Here is a 16,570-nt window from a genome sequence, read left to right on the forward strand (position 1 = left end):
ATACCGTAAAAAATATAGAGCAAAAATTGAAAATGAAGCTCACGGGAAAATTAACAACAACAAAAGTTGAAAATATATATAAAAATGAAACAAAATTAGACGAAAAAAGAGTGGACGATAGATATAAAAGCAGCTAAAATACGGCCGAAGCTATTATTACATGTGAATTTAAATTAAATTAAAAAATATTAAAGCTGCACAACATCATGTAAAAATACAATATGGTTCTATAAAATACAAGAATACTTTTGACACCAATAGAATGTGAACCAATTGTTGCAAAATTTTTAGCTAACTCCAAAGCGCCACAGATCGATAAACGACTGGAAAATCGAATACAGGCGGTCCCCGAGATACACGGTACCTCTTATACGCGGATTCGGAGATACGCGGTTTTCAAAATTTGACAGTTCTTTGAGCAAATTGTACTGATTTGACACATCCATTGTGAAATACCAAATAATTTCCGTATTGATCGAATGTAAAATACCATTTGAAAAGGTTTAAAACTGTTCAATTCATTAGAAACATATCAAATAATTAATTTGGTGGCTAAAACCACCCCCTACTTGCAAAATTGCACGAAAATTAGTGATATTTTGGCTGGAAATCACGAGATTCGACTTACGCGGAAATACGAGATACGCGGTATTTTGCGGCCGTTTTCGGTCCCCAATAACCGTGTATCTCGGGGACAGCCTGTATTGATAAAAAAAACGAAAGCTCCATAGCTTCATTGGTTTGATCAATAGATGGCGTATTACAACTCATCATTATATTGCTGTCCTTTTCTTGCAATGGGTTTCGACAAGTTTCATCTAATCATGACCTATATAGCCTTATAATTTTCTGAGCAAAAAACGACCACTAAACGGGTTCTAATTGACTCAAGTATAGAAAGATTTCGTTTAGCCGATTGCAAACGACTCATGCATTCTAAAATTAGCAAAACAAAAACTTGTGGCGCCATCTGTTCGGGGAATACCCAACCAGTGGAGCTTCCTCGCTTGGAGAGCTTTCTCATTCCCTCTGTACTGTTTTATGGTTTCGCATTGAAGTTATACATCGCTAGAGCTACAACGGCGATACGATTGTTTAAAAACTAAACCACCAGCACTATAGCAAGTGAGATTTTAGAAATGGTCGTTGGTGTTGATACCCACACGAACATTCATATAGATTTTTGCTCGAAATGTTTGATGGGTATATAGGCCATGGTTAGATGAAGTTAGGTGAAACACATTGCAAGAAAAAGACAGCAATATAATAATGATGAGTTACAATACGCCATCTATTGAGCAAACCAATGAAGCTATTGAGCTTTCATTTTTTTCTATGAATATTCGATTTTCCAGTCGTTTAAGCTTAATATGTGCCGCTTGGGTCCTGCTCATTTTCGTAATGAGGGCATTGCTTGCGTACGCAGAATTTGTAATGGGAAGCCAAAGAGTGTTTCTATTTGTTAGAGAATGTTCAGGAGCGTATAGGTTTAATCTGTTCAGTAAGTATGGCATCTATCTTATTCTTTTTTTTTGCAATAAATACAGCTTGAGCGACTAGGCGTCGGTAGTGAAGCGGGTGTAACCCTAGCAGGGAGCATCGGTCCTGAAAATTAAACTTTTTATTTGTGTTAAACTATGGTAAATTTAATTTTGCCAGCCTAATAAAACTACGTTGAATCGACTCAAATCTATTAGACCATAGATCAGTGCAAAGGGCTCAAGATACTGAGTTGAACTCAAGAATAGAGCGGAATATACGAGAAATTATGCAAAAACTCACCGATACTTCATTATTTTGCGCTGTTAATTTTACTAGTTGCATATTCAGCTCTTTTTGGTTTGAAAAATTTCAAAAATTACAAATAATAGACCTGTAAAATACAGTCTGAACTCATTGGTTGAACTTCGATTCCCTGCCAACTATTGAATATGGGCTTTTTAGTTGGCACGTTTTTCCATACAAAAAATTTATGATTTTTTTCTCGGCAGGCCATGAGATTTTTGTGAATTTTTCAAAAACCGGGTATCCCATACAAACGCATGCTTATTAATTGAACTGTCAGCCAACTATCGAGCGTTCAACTAAAAAGCATACCAACTAAAAAACGTTCAACTATTGAATTTGGACTGTATATTAGCTGAAAACTCGTGACCGTTTGGAGCATTTAAAAACTACACCAGTGTACCACAAACTTGAACAACCGTGGACACCGATGCACACCTTTCTGTATACCTTGGCCGGTGACGCGAACGGTTTTGATCCGTCAAAAGCCGAAGAAGAAGAAGGGCTGAAAATCTGGAGAAGAAAGAGAGTGCGAAAAAGGAGGTGGTGCGTTTGCCCCGTGTGTGTCGTCGTGAAATTCACGAGCTGTGTGTGATCAATTAGTTTCGCTTCCGCATCGCCACCCGATACCCGATTTCGCCTATCGCGCTGAGCAGTGCCACGGTTTTGCAGTTTGCCAGCGCTCCCGCGTCCGTCGGTTAACTTTTCCCAGGGGGTAAGTATGTGTGGTCGGTGTGTGTAAATGATACATTGCCGTGTTGGCCAGTGCCAGCTTTCCTTTCCGCGACACGTTCGCCTGACCGTGGCCGTAACACCGTCGTTGCGGACCCGTCGGGGTTCATCGCTGGGCGTTTCGAGAAGCTCGCTTGCGCCATCCATGTGTAAGATGTCCCAGTAATCTCAACCACGAACTCGGCTGGGGCTTAGCGGTTACGTTGCTGGGGAAAATTAATGACGCGTCTCGGTTCCGTCGGAGAAGAAGGGGTACGAACGTTCGTGTGCAATGATCGAGGTCGCTGCAAGGGATTGGTGCTGTCTGTTCCACGTATGTTGGATAATATTTTAAATATAAAAAAGCCACATCTTGGTGCTCAAGTTCAAGTGCTCTTCGATCCAGGTGTACCTTCAAGGTGACAAACCGAAGAAAAAAAGCATTTCCTGCTAGCAATCGAAGAAGAAGGAAACACTTTGCGACACGAACGAATTTTTTTCCCGATAGACGGGTTTTGGGTACAGTAAATTAGGGCACCACCACTGCACGGCAGACGATGCGATTATCGTATGGCACGCCGTTGGTAATTAGCGCATCAAGCATTCAAGCCACCAAGAGTGAAAATGCAACCCGTCGTCAATGCAGCGTGTGTGTGTGTGTGTTTTGTCGGGTGGTCGAAAACAAAGAAAAAGGGTAAAGTTCACTACAGACACAATAACGGCGTCAGCGTTAGGGGTGGGAAAAGGCAAATCAGGGTCCACCTATTGAGGCCCCCGGACCGATCACGTACACATCGACACAGAGCAGAACGACGTGCGCACTATACACGCACGCACCACCACCGTCGATGCAAAGCAACCCTATCGTGGTGGTCATTTTATTTATTCACCTTATCAATGGTCTTAAAACACACAATCGCAACGCGTTCGCCTTCTACGGCGGCGAACCGACGACACGCTCTGGGTGACCGCGAAAATTTGCCCCATCATCATCATCATCATCAACGGAATCGTAGACGTTGTCATCATCACCATCGTCATCATCATCATCGGTGTGATCGCTAATGTTTGTAATCAATTGTTCTTGTCTCCGTTTCCATGGTTGCTCCGCTTCCCCCGGTACCCACTCAGTTTGCATTGTGCGTTACGGCTTGTAAACGGCTGTTTTAAGGGCAGCAGCGAGCGTCGTGGGGTGGTAGATATTTTTGGATTCCCATCCGTTCGAGCGTTCCCATCCGGGCTAAAAGCGTACGCCAGTGTGTGACATTGCCAAAATGTTTATCTGGGACTGGTTCACCGGCGTTCTAGGTTACCTAGGTAAGTGTTCTAGCGTGGACCCGCTGGTGTGAGGGCTAATTGTCGCCATCGAAAGCGCTGCCTAACTAATCGTGTGTGTTTTATCCCATTGCTTTGCAGGGCTGTGGAAAAAGTCTGGTAAACTGCTCTTCCTTGGCCTAGACAATGCTGGCAAAACGACACTGCTACACATGCTGAAGGACGACCGACTGGCACAGCATGTCCCAACGCTCCATCCAAGTGAGTATTTCGCCGGAACGTACTGGCAAAAGAAACCAATGGGATTCTAAATAACGCTTCACTTTACTTTTCAGCTTCGGAGGAACTTTCCATAGGAAATATGCGCTTCACAACGTTCGATCTTGGCGGACACACGCAAGGTAAGCCTGCGCACCGCTCGTGTCCACGTGTCACACGGGCAAAGCACTCACCAGTGTCCTATTGCGTTTTTCTATTCCGCAGCACGGCGTGTATGGAAGGACTATTTCCCTGCGGTGGATGCGATCGTGTTCCTCATCGACGCCTGGGACCGAACCCGTTTCACCGAGAGCAAAAACGAGCTGGACTCACTGCTCACGGACGAGGCGCTTTCCAACTGTCCGGTACTGATCCTCGGCAACAAGATCGACAAACCGGGCGCGGCGAGCGAAGAGGAGCTGCGGAACTACTTCGCACTGTTCCAGCTGACCACGGGCAAGGGCAAAGTGCCACGCTCCGAGCTGCCCGGTCGCCCGCTCGAGCTGTTCATGTGTTCCGTGCTGAAACGACAGGGTTACGGTGAAGGGTTCCGTTGGTTAGCCCAGTACATCGACTAATAATAGTATGGTGGTGTTCGGTGGCAATACGTTTATTCTATTATTTTTTTTGCTTTTTCGGGTATCAATGGGTGATCGCGGGGTCAGTGAGGAGAAGCGAGCGCAGCGGATTAACAAAACAACTACCGAAAGTCTTATTACTTACCCAAACCCACGTACACACATACATCAAAACAAAACAAAAAAAAATATCTTCAAATCAATAGGAAAGCGGATCGCGGTTCTCCTGCAAACTATGTGTGTGTGATCCGTGCATTATTGGGAAAAACTGTGAAAAAGTGCAGTGAGTTCGAGTCAACCTGGATATGTGCTTTGTTCGGTCCTGCGGACCAGCGGGCGGTGCTGTTTTTGGTGCCGAACAAAGGGACACGGACAGTAGAAGTGCCGGGGTAACGTTTTAAAGCAATTGAATAGCATGTGCGCCGCGTGTAAGAGAGCTTGCAAGGCAAAAGAACGCTTAAAAGGAATGGAGGAAGGCAACAGAAAGCATTCCCGCTTTTACTGTTAAAAAGGAAAATGAAAAACAAACAAAAAACACACACAAACACACACTGTCCATCTTGAAATAGACCGGCGAGGAACATTTGATCAATCGTTCCACGAAAATTGCATAACGATGCCTGTATTAATCTAGTATGCCTTTTTTGTTTTGTTATAATGCTCATTCGAATACGGGACAGTTCTAATTCAGTGTTACACATGTAGACGATGCGAAATCATCACACCCTTGGGTATGTTAAGCACTCAGTTTCATCGCTGCTATTGCTTAACTTCTTTAACGTTCAATTCATCCATTGCTTCGAAGTTCTATTCATATCCGCGTCACAATATTGATAAAAGACACTTTCCTTCGGGAATAGAACAAATTCAACAACCCTTGAAAGTGACCGTCATAGGTGAAACCAATTTTATAACTTTAAAAAAAAACCACCATTTGCATCTGTGAGAAGGTTTATGTGGGGAGGAGGGCGCGCTGGAGTGTGGAAAATGGCCAGAGTTAAACACGAGAACATGAACATGAATGAAACGATCATTTTTACGAAATGTTTCGCATGTAGCACGATGGAACCACCGAGAGGTTGTGGCGCGTGTTGGACGATATTGGATCCGAAAACGGCAATTCAAAAGCCAATCAAATGCCGACGAGGGAGGTAGGTGGTAGAAAATCGTTTCACTTTATTGTTGGCTTTCTGTGTGGGGTTGCAAAAAAAAGGAAAGAACGGTGCCCGTATTCATGTTTGAAACACCAGGCGCGCAACAGCTTTGCCGTTGGCATTAGTCTTACTCGCTAGTAAATGCACTTTAGTTGTGGTATCATTTCTCGACGTGTTCCAATCCTTTGACCGGAGAGCAGCACACCGCAGCTCCGCTTACAGGGATGCCTTGGGCCCCTCCTCCTCGAACTGGAGCTCATCGCCGTCCGGCAGCGGGCCGAAGAACTGCTCGATGCGCGCCGGATCCACCTCTGCCAGCGTGGCCGGATTCCAGCGCGGTTTCTGATCGCGATCGATCAGCAGGGCGCGCACACCTTCCTTGAAGTCGCTGTCGATCGCATGGTGCACGGCAAGCCGGTACTCCATCTTGAGACACGTCTTCAAATCCATCTTGCCGCCCAGCTCGAGCTGCTTCTGCGTCACCACCATCGAGGTGGGGGACATTTTGTGGAGCAGCTTCAGCGTGTTCTGTGCCCACTCGCTACCGTCCCGCTCCAGCTGCTGGAAAATGGCCTCCACCGTCGGCGCACTGAAGCACTGGTTGATTTGCTGCAGCTGCTTGGCCAGCACAAACCCGGCGCCCGCGTCCCGCTTCTCCGAGAACCGGTCCAGCACGCTTTCCACCTCGGCACCGCTCGTCGTGGCCAGCAGCTGCTGCTCCAGCGCGGCCAGATTTTTGCTCTCCACGTAGTGCGTCGCCACGCCGGCCTTGTGCACGTCGCGCCCCTTCAGCCGGAACCCGGTCAGACCGAGATAGAGGCCGAGCTTGCCCTCGAGCCGGGGCAGGAAATAGCCACCGCCAACGTCCGGGAACAGCCCGATGGCCGTCTCGGGCATCGCGAACATGGTGCGCTCCGTCGCGATGCGGTACTTGCCGTGCACGGACAGCCCGACGCCGCCGCCCATCGTGATACCGTCGATGAACGCAATGTACGTGGGCCGATAGCTGCCGATGAGCGCGTTCAGCCGGTACTCGGTGCTGAAAAACTTTCGCGCCAGCTCCACATTGCTCGTCTCGGTGATGGCGCGCACGTCCCCGCCGGCACAGAACGCCTTATCGCCGACGGATTTCACGATGACCACGCTCTTGGTGCTTTCCCACTGCTTCATGGCGTCGTAGATGAGCCGGACCATTTCCAGATTGATGGCGTTCAGCGCTTTCGGGCGATTCAGTGTGATCACGCCCTTGCTGCCGACCTCCTCCGTCAGTACCAGGCTGTTGCTATCACCGGCCGTCGAGGACATCGCGCGGCAAACGCACGGGGCGACCAGTTGGCCCGATCGGCTTAGTCCGGCGCGCACCGCAATCGCTCGTAGCTGAAAGTGCGGATATAATGAGCGGTTAGGAATATTCATGACGGTAAGGGGGTACGCATTTGCTCGATTCGATACAATTTCTCGATCGTTTGCTTTACCATCGTATTCGTTTTCGTAGGCTTGACGTTCCGGTTGAAGTTGCTGGCTGTGCGGGGTGTTGTGCTCTCTGTGATTATGCAACTGGTGTTGTGTGTCCCACGATGCTTGTAGCTAAGCGGCACAGTGCTTACTTGATTTAATTTCCGACCGACCGCTACCAGTGTGACGTCGAGTGTTTTTCAGCGATGTCGATGTTGCCTGCGCCGTCGTGTTGATAAGTAAACGTCACTTAAAGGGGGTCGGCGAAGGGATGGTAGGAGTGGGTCGAGGTTGGTGTTGGTGGAATGGAGCTGAAACACAGGGTGCCAAAGCGGAACTGGCTGAAATGAAACTGCCTAAAAAACTTTTTTTTTTACTTATTGCGCTCGCTTCAGATGAACTTTCATAAAAGTCATCCAACGAAACGCGCTTTTTCCTTTATTGCTTTTTAAACTTTGTTTCCATAAACGTACACAGCTCTAAGCATTAGTATAAAATGATACCAGTAAACTGAACCTCTTCTCTCGGATTGCACTCTCTGAAGGGGCGAGCTAAAAGTTAGGAGATATAAAAATTGTTCACATCGTCGGCAAATCACTTTGGCCCTTCCTTGCCGGACGTGTCGCTGTCCGGTGCGGTCACTACTTCAAAGTCCGAGCCCAGCGAGGTGAGCGCATCGTCCGACTGCTGCTGCTGCTGCTGCTTCTGTATCGAATGGATTGAGGGAAATGCTTGGCCAACGATCGCTCGAAATGCTTCATCCGTCGGTAGCAGCGACTGGTGCGAGCTCTGCAGCGCCTGTACTGCCAGCTTCTCCGCGTCCGTCATGCATTCCAGCGCGTTCAGCCCGTCCAGACTGTTCGGCATGCCGAGGGCGGAATGTTGCAGGGCGAGCTGCTGCGATATGTTGACGCATTCGGCGGCCAGATCGAGCACGTTGGCCGACGGCAGCTGCAGCGGTTCCTTGGCGTTGGCCAGAAAGCGCAGCTGCTTCAGCACGTCCAGCACGAGCTCGCGCGACTTCGAGATGACCTCGAGCTGCGCTTTGTTCGACGCCAGCAGCAGTCCGTTCCGCTGCAGCAGGCTAGCCTTCCAGCGGGCCAGCTCCTCCACCATCAGGCTGCTGGCGAGAAACTTGCTGCGCCATACCTCGCTCTGGCCGGCCAGAAACTCGATCTGCTCCGTGTGGGACGACAGATTTTCCGCCGAGTTGAGCAGCTTGCGGGCGAGGTGCAGCTTGTCCTCGGTCAGCACGTTCACCTTCGTCTGCAAATCTTCGCCCACGGCGGCCACGAGCAGATTTTTCAGCTCCGCATTCACCTGCGCCTGGAACTTCAGCTGGCCCTGGAAGTAGTCGCGCTCCTTGCGCAGTTCCGCCAGTTCGCGCTCGTACCGCTGCCGCTCCTCGTCCTCGACCGACGATGGGGCCGCACTGGTGCGCAGCTCCTTGTCCGCGATGGTCGACATCTGCGAGACGAGCACGCTCAGGTCGAGATTGTTGCGGTTGGCCAGCTTGACGCGCGATCCACCGCCAGGGATGCTGTTGCGCCCGGGGATGATCGGCGTGACGGCCCCTTTGTACGGTTCGAATGGGACAAACTTTGGCTCTTTGTTGTGCATCGTCGCTAGCTTCGGGCGGCCACCGGGCGCCACCAGCCGGGGCACCAGGTTGAACACTTTGCCGCGTGGCACTACCGCGGCCAGGGAGGTGTTTCCACCGGTGACGAGCTCGGTCGGCCGGTACACTGGATTGGCGCCGGAGTGAGGTAGCAGTCGTTCGATGGAAAAGTTTGCCGGCAGCTTTATGTCCGCCGTTGGCAGCAGTGTGGAAGATACGCTGGAAGAGGTGGACGCCGATCGCTTCGCTCCTGTGAACGATCCAGCGAGCTCCTCGTGCTCCATACCATCACCCTCAGTACGTCGACCTGCAACGGGAGAAGCGAGCGAGCGAGATGTGATTAGATTAGCGCCCAACTAGGTCATGTCTGCACAATTGTTACCCGTATCCATTGCGTTTTAGTTTGCGCGGCACGCGGGCTGCGGGAAATACTAAAAACTAGCCAGATGCACAACCAGATGACAGACGATTGCAGCCCTTATCATGAGGAGGGGGAGAGTTTTCTATTATCACTTTTCTCTTTTTCCACGACTGAGCCTTTGTTGTGACGCGAACTCAGCTGTTGTTGACAATGGTGCAATGGGGGAGTTGTAAATAGACAAAAACTGACAGCAAAAAAGGTTTTTTTTTTTGACATTTTACTATGCTGTCGGTTATGTGATGCTATTTTTGCTTCTTTTGCTTACCCGATCTTTAACGATCGGATTATTTGATTTACTGGAATTTCTACTGTTTTAGTTATCATTTTAAAAAGATTCCGACACTCATGTGTCATGGGCCCTTTTTACGCGAGACATTTCAAATGTTGAGTGCAAATTACCTTAAAAAAATATCACCTTTCGCTACTACCTATTGTTTATTGTAATTCATCTCAACCGCTACTACATTATTTAGCTTCTTCCGATTTCGTCGCAGACTCGCCCGCGGCTGCTGTATTCCTTTGCGCAAGGTACAGCTCCAGTAGCTTCTCCGTCGCGCTCTGTTCTTCCAGCTTAAGCTCCGACAGCTCTTTGCACGGGAAGTCGGTCACGTTTGCCGACGGATGGCGATGGGTGAACGGCGTCCAGGCACCCTGCACACTCGGCACGTCCGTGTGCCAGTGTTTACGTAAGCGCATCTCCTCGGCCCGCCCGTTCGACTGTTTCAGCACCTGGATCCATTTCGAGATCTCTTCCCGGCTGTTGTTGCGGCAGTTGATCCACGTGCGCTCGCCGTTCAGGAACTCAGCCGACATGACGGCGGTCCGGTGCCGGCGGGGCTTCACGTACACCACCACGACGCCCGGATTGGCACGGCTGAAGTCGACCAGCTCCTGCTCGAGGAACTCGCGCATCCCTTTGCTGGAGCCGCTGGTTTTGCAGTACTTCAGGGTGATGCGCTGCAGCTGGCAAACGTACCGGCCGATGCCATTCTGCAGCGGGGCACGCGGAAAGCCCGATTTAAGAAACAGATGCGAGTTGGACATTCTTTTGCAGCGAGATAAAAGTAGCACACGACCGGCACCGAGCAACCACACCGCGCTAGGGAACGAAAACAAACCGTACCGATTAGAACTGTCAAACTTGCTGTCAGCTGACTTGACAGCTGGGCGCAGGATTGTTTACGGCAGGCGGAAAACAATTCAATTTCCACGCCGCAACACGATGGAGAGCACGAAATCTGAACCGCACAGAGTGTTGGAACTTTTCAGTGGTATAGGCGGAATGCGTATGGCGTTGGAGCGTAAGTGTTGCGTGGACAGCTTTTTTTAACTCTTCAACTCTAACGTTGCCCATCGTGTTTTTGCTTTTAGAAGCTGGGAAAGAGTTTGAAATCGTCTCCGCCATCGACGTGAACCCAATCGCAAACGAAGTTTACAAGCACAATTTCGGCGCCAAAACGGTCCGCAATGGAAATATACTGAGCCTAACGGCAGAGAAAGTAACCAAACTAAAGGTCGATACGATCCTGATGTCGCCGCCCTGTCAGCCCTTCACGAGGAACGGAAAGTTTAACGATATCAACGATCGAAGGAGCGACCCATTTCTGCACATTTGTGAGCTGCTGGATAAGATGCCGCTGGTAAAGTTCATACTGATGGAAAACGTGAAAGGGTTTGAAAACTCACAAGCCTGTGAGATGTACAAGGCGCGCCTGCGGGAGGCAGGTTTCCACTACCAGCAGTACATACTATCGCCGCACCAGTTTGGCGTGCCCAACACACGCCACCGGTACTACTGTATCGCAAAACGCAATGGAGCGGATTTTAAATGGAAGAGTGAAGAAATTATTACCACACCGCAAGCAGGCTACGGTGCAAAGCAAACGTTAGTTGGAACGATTGTGGACACGCAGCAAGACGCATTGGAATCGGATGGGTTGAAAAGTGCTACATTACTAAAACATCTTCCACTGATGGACGTATGCACGCCGGAATCCACCAACTCGATGTGCTTTACGAAAGCGTACACGCATTACGCGGAAGGTACGGGTTCGGTGTACTGTCCTCTTTCTAGGCAGGAGTTCGACAAGACCTATGCCCTTGCGATGGGTGCCGAGGAGGACGAGGATCGAAAGCTTGCTTTGCTGCGGGAACTGCGCGTGCGATACTTTACCCCGAAAGAAGTGGCGCGATTGATGAGCTTTCCAGAGCATTTTAGCTTCCCAGAGACGGTCACGAACAAGCAACGTTATCGTGTGCTGGGTAATAGCATAAACGTGTTTGTCGTCAGTGTGCTACTACACGAGCTGTAAATAAATACTTTGAATTTGGTGCACAAAACAAATGCCGCCTGACTTTTTCGCATCCAATCGACCGAAGATCACACTCTTCTTGTACATATATTCCGTTCAAAATATTTTAAACAATTACCACAGCGAACAGACAAGGGGACGCTGGTTCCTCCCCATGCCTCTAATTATCCCAATCCGAATCATCGGTCCACTCAGTGTCGGCCAACGCCGACTCGTCTTCCGCCGGGCTGCCGATTTCGTTATAGTACTGCGGTGTCCACCAGTCCAGTACGCTTACGTTGCACACCGGATCGAACACGAGGTCCGTTACTCGTTTGCCGCAATAGTTCCCCAGCTGAAGCACTATCTTGTAGCGCATCATGCTCTGCGAGAGTGTTTGGACAATGTTTTTCACAAACAGCGTCTCGTTGTACATTGGTATCACCTTGAGAAAGTCGGTCGTTATCTGCGGCGGAAAAGAAATATTGCACGTTACTTTGCGCAAATCCTGCAACTCGTTCAGCCGAACCCTACCATCAGAATCTGGCATCCTTCCTCCGGGTTCATGTAGATGTCCTGCATGAAGGCGAGTGAATTTTTCTCCCGCTGTAGCTGGGCCGATCGGGCCGGTCGACTGCCCGGCTTGAACGGTGCCTTCAGCCGGAAGCAATACGTCCAGCAGCCTTTCGTACGCTTGTGCCAGCTGGTGAGTAGCTGTCGTCCTACGACGCGATACTGGTGCCGGTTCGTTCCCATCGTCAAGCGTGCCACGAACGGCGGGTACAGATAGTAGAGCGACCGTACGACTGCCGAGCGCAGACCACGCAGCCGTACCATGCTGTCCGGCTGGAAGCGGGCGGGCAGCTCGATCGAGCGATCGTAGTACGAACGATACAGCTGCGTCCAGAATCGGCCACTCTGCACAACTTCGGCCGTTTTGCGACAAATTAGCGCAAACCGGCACACATCTTCCGGCCGGATAAACTCCGACACGAGGAACCACAAGTCGATATGGTAGTCATTGTACGTGACTACCGGTGGTGCATCCGTGGCGGGCCCTTTCCCCCCAGCTCCAATGGTTTGCTCTGCTTCTTCACCGAGCGGTTCCGCTTCCAGCTCTATCTCGGCTAGAGATATCTTGCTGCTGACCTTCGACGCACGGTTAGAGCACTTCGGACTGTTGGCATAATCGTATATGGTAGGGTCTGAAACGAGAGCAACAAGTCAGGCAGGACGAAAAGTGTGTCGACATTCCCTCTTGCTAACTACCTCTCCCGAAGGTGGATCGACTTTTGGTTGGTTTCACCTTCACGCTTAATGCCATGAATTTGTAAGGATACTATAGGGTGGGATTCGAATGCAGCCACGGGGAGAAACTGGTCGTTGGAACCAGTTGCGCATAAGGGGCGGGTGGGAATCACAATAGGCAATTTGTTGAACAACCTAGGTGTTGTATCTTTCAATATCCATTTGATGGAGAACGCTGGGCGCAGTGGAACCTTGCAACTTTGTGTTTTAAAGAATCATTTTGTGGTGCAATTTCTCTGTTACGACGGAACAGGTAACGATATGGTTGCGGTGCAGTGTAATACGCTGGCACTGCTTGAAAATTGTTAAATTTGTTGAATTTTGTTGCTTTTGGGGCGAGTTTATGAACTGTGTTGTGTTTACATTTTGATCTGACTGACTGACGTTTTCAATTTTCTTTCGATGACGTTCGAAACTAGTGATGGGTAAATTTGGCAAATATTCGGAGTTCACTTCGATCCCACTCCGAGCCCGTAACCGACTCCAGAAGGTAGGTCCGGCCAGCATAATTTGGATCCGATCAGAATAATCCAAAGCTGGAGTCGCCTGTGGTTAGAATAGTTCGAAGTCAAGATTGTCCGGAGTCGAACGGAGTCGAACGAAGTGAGCCGGAGTCGGGCCAACTCGGTCAGTGTCGGAACCGACTTCGACTCTAGTTACCAGTCGATTCCAGTCTACTCCGACTCATGACGACCCCGACTCCGGATAATTCCTATTCCAGATGACTGGAATAGAAAAACGACTTCGACTCCTGGTGAAACAATTGGTTCTGATTGTACACGAATCAGAATCGGTCTAACAATAACCGGTGTCCGATTGAACTTGTGGGTGCACTCCAGTGAACACATCACTATTCGCTACGCTTCTGGGCTGTACTAAACAGTTTTTTAGAACAATAGCAAAAGAAAAAGCAAAAACAACAACCATTTGAATCGTGAGCGAAAATGGTTAACTATGGAATGATCTGGATACATATTAGTAGGAACTTGTAAAGATACATTTTGGCTCGAATTGTGAACTAATGGATTGCTTCCAAATTTAAGTTACTAACAAAAAGCTTTTATTTTTTTAAAATTATATTAATAAAACACTCAGCCGTCAATAAAAAGTAGTCTCAACATAAAAGCCATCAAGTTATTATACTTGAAATCATTAAAAACCCTTATCTATTGCTTTACGAACATGAATCACGTGTGATATAAACCACTGTCTCAATATAGTGACCGTCATAATAAAGAACTTACTTGTACAATTTTACATTTGTTCCATTTTTTTCGTGAAAAAAGTTATCATATTATTTTTTTAAACACTATTTGTTTATGTTGATGAATGTGTAGTACCAATCCATGGCAAAAAAGAAGTTCGTGATATTTATTTAAAAGATGGGGTTTGAAAAAACATCATGCTTATACACACTTCGTTTTCACTTACACACACAACTTAGAAACTTATTTTTGCAACTTTTACAGGGTTTCCCAGGGGTACTCAGAGTTGTGAGACACTTCCTTGACTCTTTGTTATGGTAAGTGAAGTTCATATGATGGAAATTGAACTCTCTGTCACCCTTTTTGGACAGGCTTCTTGGAAATTCCTATTTGATTTGTCCAGCATAGGGGTTCCAATTCCCATTACATTAAGTTCATTTCAGGCAAGAAAGAGTCAATAAAGTGTCCCACAGCTATGAAAACTCCTGGAAACCCCTGTATCGAATAAATTATCCTTTGGATTGGCCTCCACAAAGTCTGAATCTTAATCCCATCGAATGTTGCAAAGAACTAGATGCAGTACTAGATGCTCCTTAATAATATAGATAATCCAAAGGGCTTTTTACAAATCTAGAAATGCAGAGCCAGAGTCTGGATGCATAGAAATAATTAAATTCGTGTTATTTTTTTTATTAAAAAAAAAATCTAGAATGATGAAAATGGGCCACAGCAATGTTGTCCAATTTAAGAAAACTTCCCATTCTTGCCATGGTTTGACACTGCTAACTCAAAATCAAATATCGAAATGTAAAAAATAATAATAAAACAGTCACTTTTTTTTTCTTTCACAAAAACAAAATTAGATGTGCGCTCTTTTTTATGCAGATCACTGTAACAATGTAAGGTAAGCCCGTAAACATGAGCAAGAGGGTGAGAACAAGAATTTGGATATACATTTTAAAATAATTGCAATTGCATTGTACAAGGATATGGAAAAATCGTTTTAATCTATGAATTACGTGCATCTCTCTATGAATTGCACATTTAATTGCAGTTCAAAACGCACAAATAGCTCTCAATAAGCAAATTAATTTGGCAGTTGCTTGCACGTGTTACTGCCTAACCAGCGCTGCTGTCAATACAGCGAAGCCATACTTAAGTGGAAAGTTGCGCCAACGGTCCACATCAGTAGTGGTTGATCCTCCCTTTGAACAGCATTGGTTCGTCTCTGGTACAGCAACGATGGAGAAGTGGGTTGGCAAGATAGCGCTGGTAACGGGCGCCAGCTCGGGCATCGGACAGGATGTGGCGCTTACGCTAGCGGACGCGGGCATGATCGTGGTAGGGATAGCGCGCCGTGCCGAGCTCGTCACGCTACTCTCCACCAAGGTGACCGGCGGCGGTAAGATTTACGCCAAAAAGTGTGATGTGAGCAACGAGGGAGAAATAATGGAAACGCTCAACTGGATCCGCCGCGAGTTCGGTGGCGTTGATGTGCTGATCAATAATGCAGGCATTTATCGCTATCAATTTATCACGCGTAAGTGTGGAAAGGATAGTGCACGAAAAAAAAAAAAAAATAGAAAAACTCCATTGGATCGTTACAATTCTAGAGAGTGAAACGTCCGATTTTCGCGACACCTTCAACGTGAACGTGCTGGCGACGTGCATTTTCATTCGCGAAGTGGTAAAGGACATGCAGGCAAGGGAAGCGTACGGTCACATCGTGGTGCTGAACAGCTTGCTGGGCAAACGCGTCCCGGACGTATCGGTGCCCGTGTTCGGCGTGTATCCGGCATCCAAGTTTGCGCTCGTTGGGATGACGGAAGTGTTGCGGCAAGAGTTAAACTTCCTCAAATTGCCCATCAAAGTTACGGTAAGATTGGTTAGATGGCTGTGCACAGGGACTAAGAAGATGATGACTGTGCTTATCTTTTCGTTGGGGACACACTACACCCCATTTCAGAGCATTCATCCTGGCATGGTGCAGACGGACATGATCAAGGTGTTCGAGTCGAAGCTAGCGGAACGGCTACCAAAGCTCCAGGTGACAGACATTACCGCCAGCATCGTGCATTGCCTTGCAACACCTCCCGAAGTTCGTGTAAGTATAGTCGCTTACGGTTACGCATCAAAGAATCGTCAATGTATACGCAACAGGCTATCGGATTACTCTGGATTGACGGGGTTCGAACGCTGTGGTTTGATGGCTTGAAGCGAGCATCAAAAACCGGCTGTGTTATTCTATACTGCGACGAGGTTAACTTGGGTTCGGTTTAATTTCTTGTTTCAGATCGATGAGCTGACCATTATGCCAACGATGCAGTAAAAGGCCGTGGCCGCCAGCTAAAGGTATCCGTTCATTTGTTGTACAACACAAACGCAGTACTCAATAAAATATATGTTTGGAATTGTTGCTTTGAGTTGATGCATCTGTCGAGCTATGTCGAGTTCGGTTCATTGGAATGTGGTTCCAATTTGTACTAATTGACAGCAATCAATCCAGTCAAA

General features: G+C 48.0%; 6 protein-coding genes across 6 annotated transcripts; 3 read left to right on the forward strand and 3 right to left on the reverse strand.

The window, feature by feature from the left end:
• Positions 1–2,265: 2,265 nt before the first annotated feature.
• LOC120899823 (GTP-binding protein SAR1b) lies at positions 2,266–5,651 on the forward strand. Its single transcript, XM_040306070.1, has 5 exons — positions 2,266–2,500; positions 3,628–3,813; positions 3,913–4,032; positions 4,107–4,172; positions 4,255–5,651. The coding sequence occupies exons 2-5, from the start codon at positions 3,771–3,773 to the stop codon at positions 4,605–4,607; spliced, it is 582 nt and encodes a 193-aa protein (XP_040162004.1). The 5' UTR covers positions 2,266–2,500; positions 3,628–3,770; the 3' UTR covers positions 4,608–5,651.
• Positions 5,652–5,759: 108 nt separating this feature from the next.
• Positions 5,760–7,427, reverse strand: LOC120899811 (3-hydroxyisobutyryl-CoA hydrolase, mitochondrial). The gene is made up of 2 exons (XM_040306041.1): positions 7,237–7,427; positions 5,760–7,138 (listed from the first exon to the last, which is right to left on the reverse strand). Exons 1-2 carry the CDS (start codon positions 7,237–7,239, stop codon positions 5,978–5,980), a joined length of 1,164 nt encoding a protein of 387 aa, XP_040161975.1. The 5' UTR covers positions 7,240–7,427; the 3' UTR covers positions 5,760–5,977.
• Positions 7,428–7,570: 143 nt separating this feature from the next.
• Positions 7,571–9,399, reverse strand: LOC120899802 (golgin-45). The gene is made up of 2 exons (XM_040306030.1): positions 9,217–9,399; positions 7,571–9,141 (listed from the first exon to the last, which is right to left on the reverse strand). The coding sequence occupies exons 1-2, from the start codon at positions 9,224–9,226 to the stop codon at positions 7,811–7,813; spliced, it is 1,341 nt and encodes a 446-aa protein (XP_040161964.1). The 5' UTR covers positions 9,227–9,399; the 3' UTR covers positions 7,571–7,810.
• A 275-nt stretch (positions 9,400–9,674) lies between these two features.
• On the forward strand, positions 9,675–11,597 carry LOC120899796 (tRNA (cytosine(38)-C(5))-methyltransferase). Its single transcript, XM_040306018.1, has 2 exons — positions 9,675–10,556; positions 10,627–11,597. Exons 1-2 carry the CDS (start codon positions 10,067–10,069, stop codon positions 11,565–11,567), a joined length of 1,431 nt encoding a protein of 476 aa, XP_040161952.1. The 5' UTR covers positions 9,675–10,066; the 3' UTR covers positions 11,568–11,597.
• A 9-nt stretch (positions 11,598–11,606) lies between these two features.
• Positions 11,607–13,246, reverse strand: LOC120899820 (transmembrane protein 183). The gene is made up of 3 exons (XM_040306055.1): positions 12,816–13,246; positions 12,081–12,751; positions 11,607–12,012 (listed from the first exon to the last, which is right to left on the reverse strand). Exons 1-3 carry the CDS (start codon positions 12,868–12,870, stop codon positions 11,728–11,730), a joined length of 1,011 nt encoding a protein of 336 aa, XP_040161989.1. The 5' UTR covers positions 12,871–13,246; the 3' UTR covers positions 11,607–11,727.
• A 1,970-nt stretch (positions 13,247–15,216) lies between these two features.
• On the forward strand, positions 15,217–16,482 carry LOC120894568 (farnesol dehydrogenase). Its single transcript, XM_040297228.1, has 4 exons — positions 15,217–15,599; positions 15,673–15,935; positions 16,026–16,163; positions 16,353–16,482. The coding sequence occupies exons 1-4, from the start codon at positions 15,302–15,304 to the stop codon at positions 16,386–16,388; spliced, it is 735 nt and encodes a 244-aa protein (XP_040153162.1). The 5' UTR covers positions 15,217–15,301; the 3' UTR covers positions 16,389–16,482.
• Positions 16,483–16,570: the final 88 nt, after the last annotated feature.

This window comes from Anopheles arabiensis, chromosome 2, assembly GCF_016920715.1.
Source record: "Anopheles arabiensis isolate DONGOLA chromosome 2, AaraD3, whole genome shotgun sequence".
Taxonomy (NCBI): Eukaryota; Metazoa; Arthropoda; class Insecta; order Diptera; family Culicidae; genus Anopheles; species Anopheles arabiensis.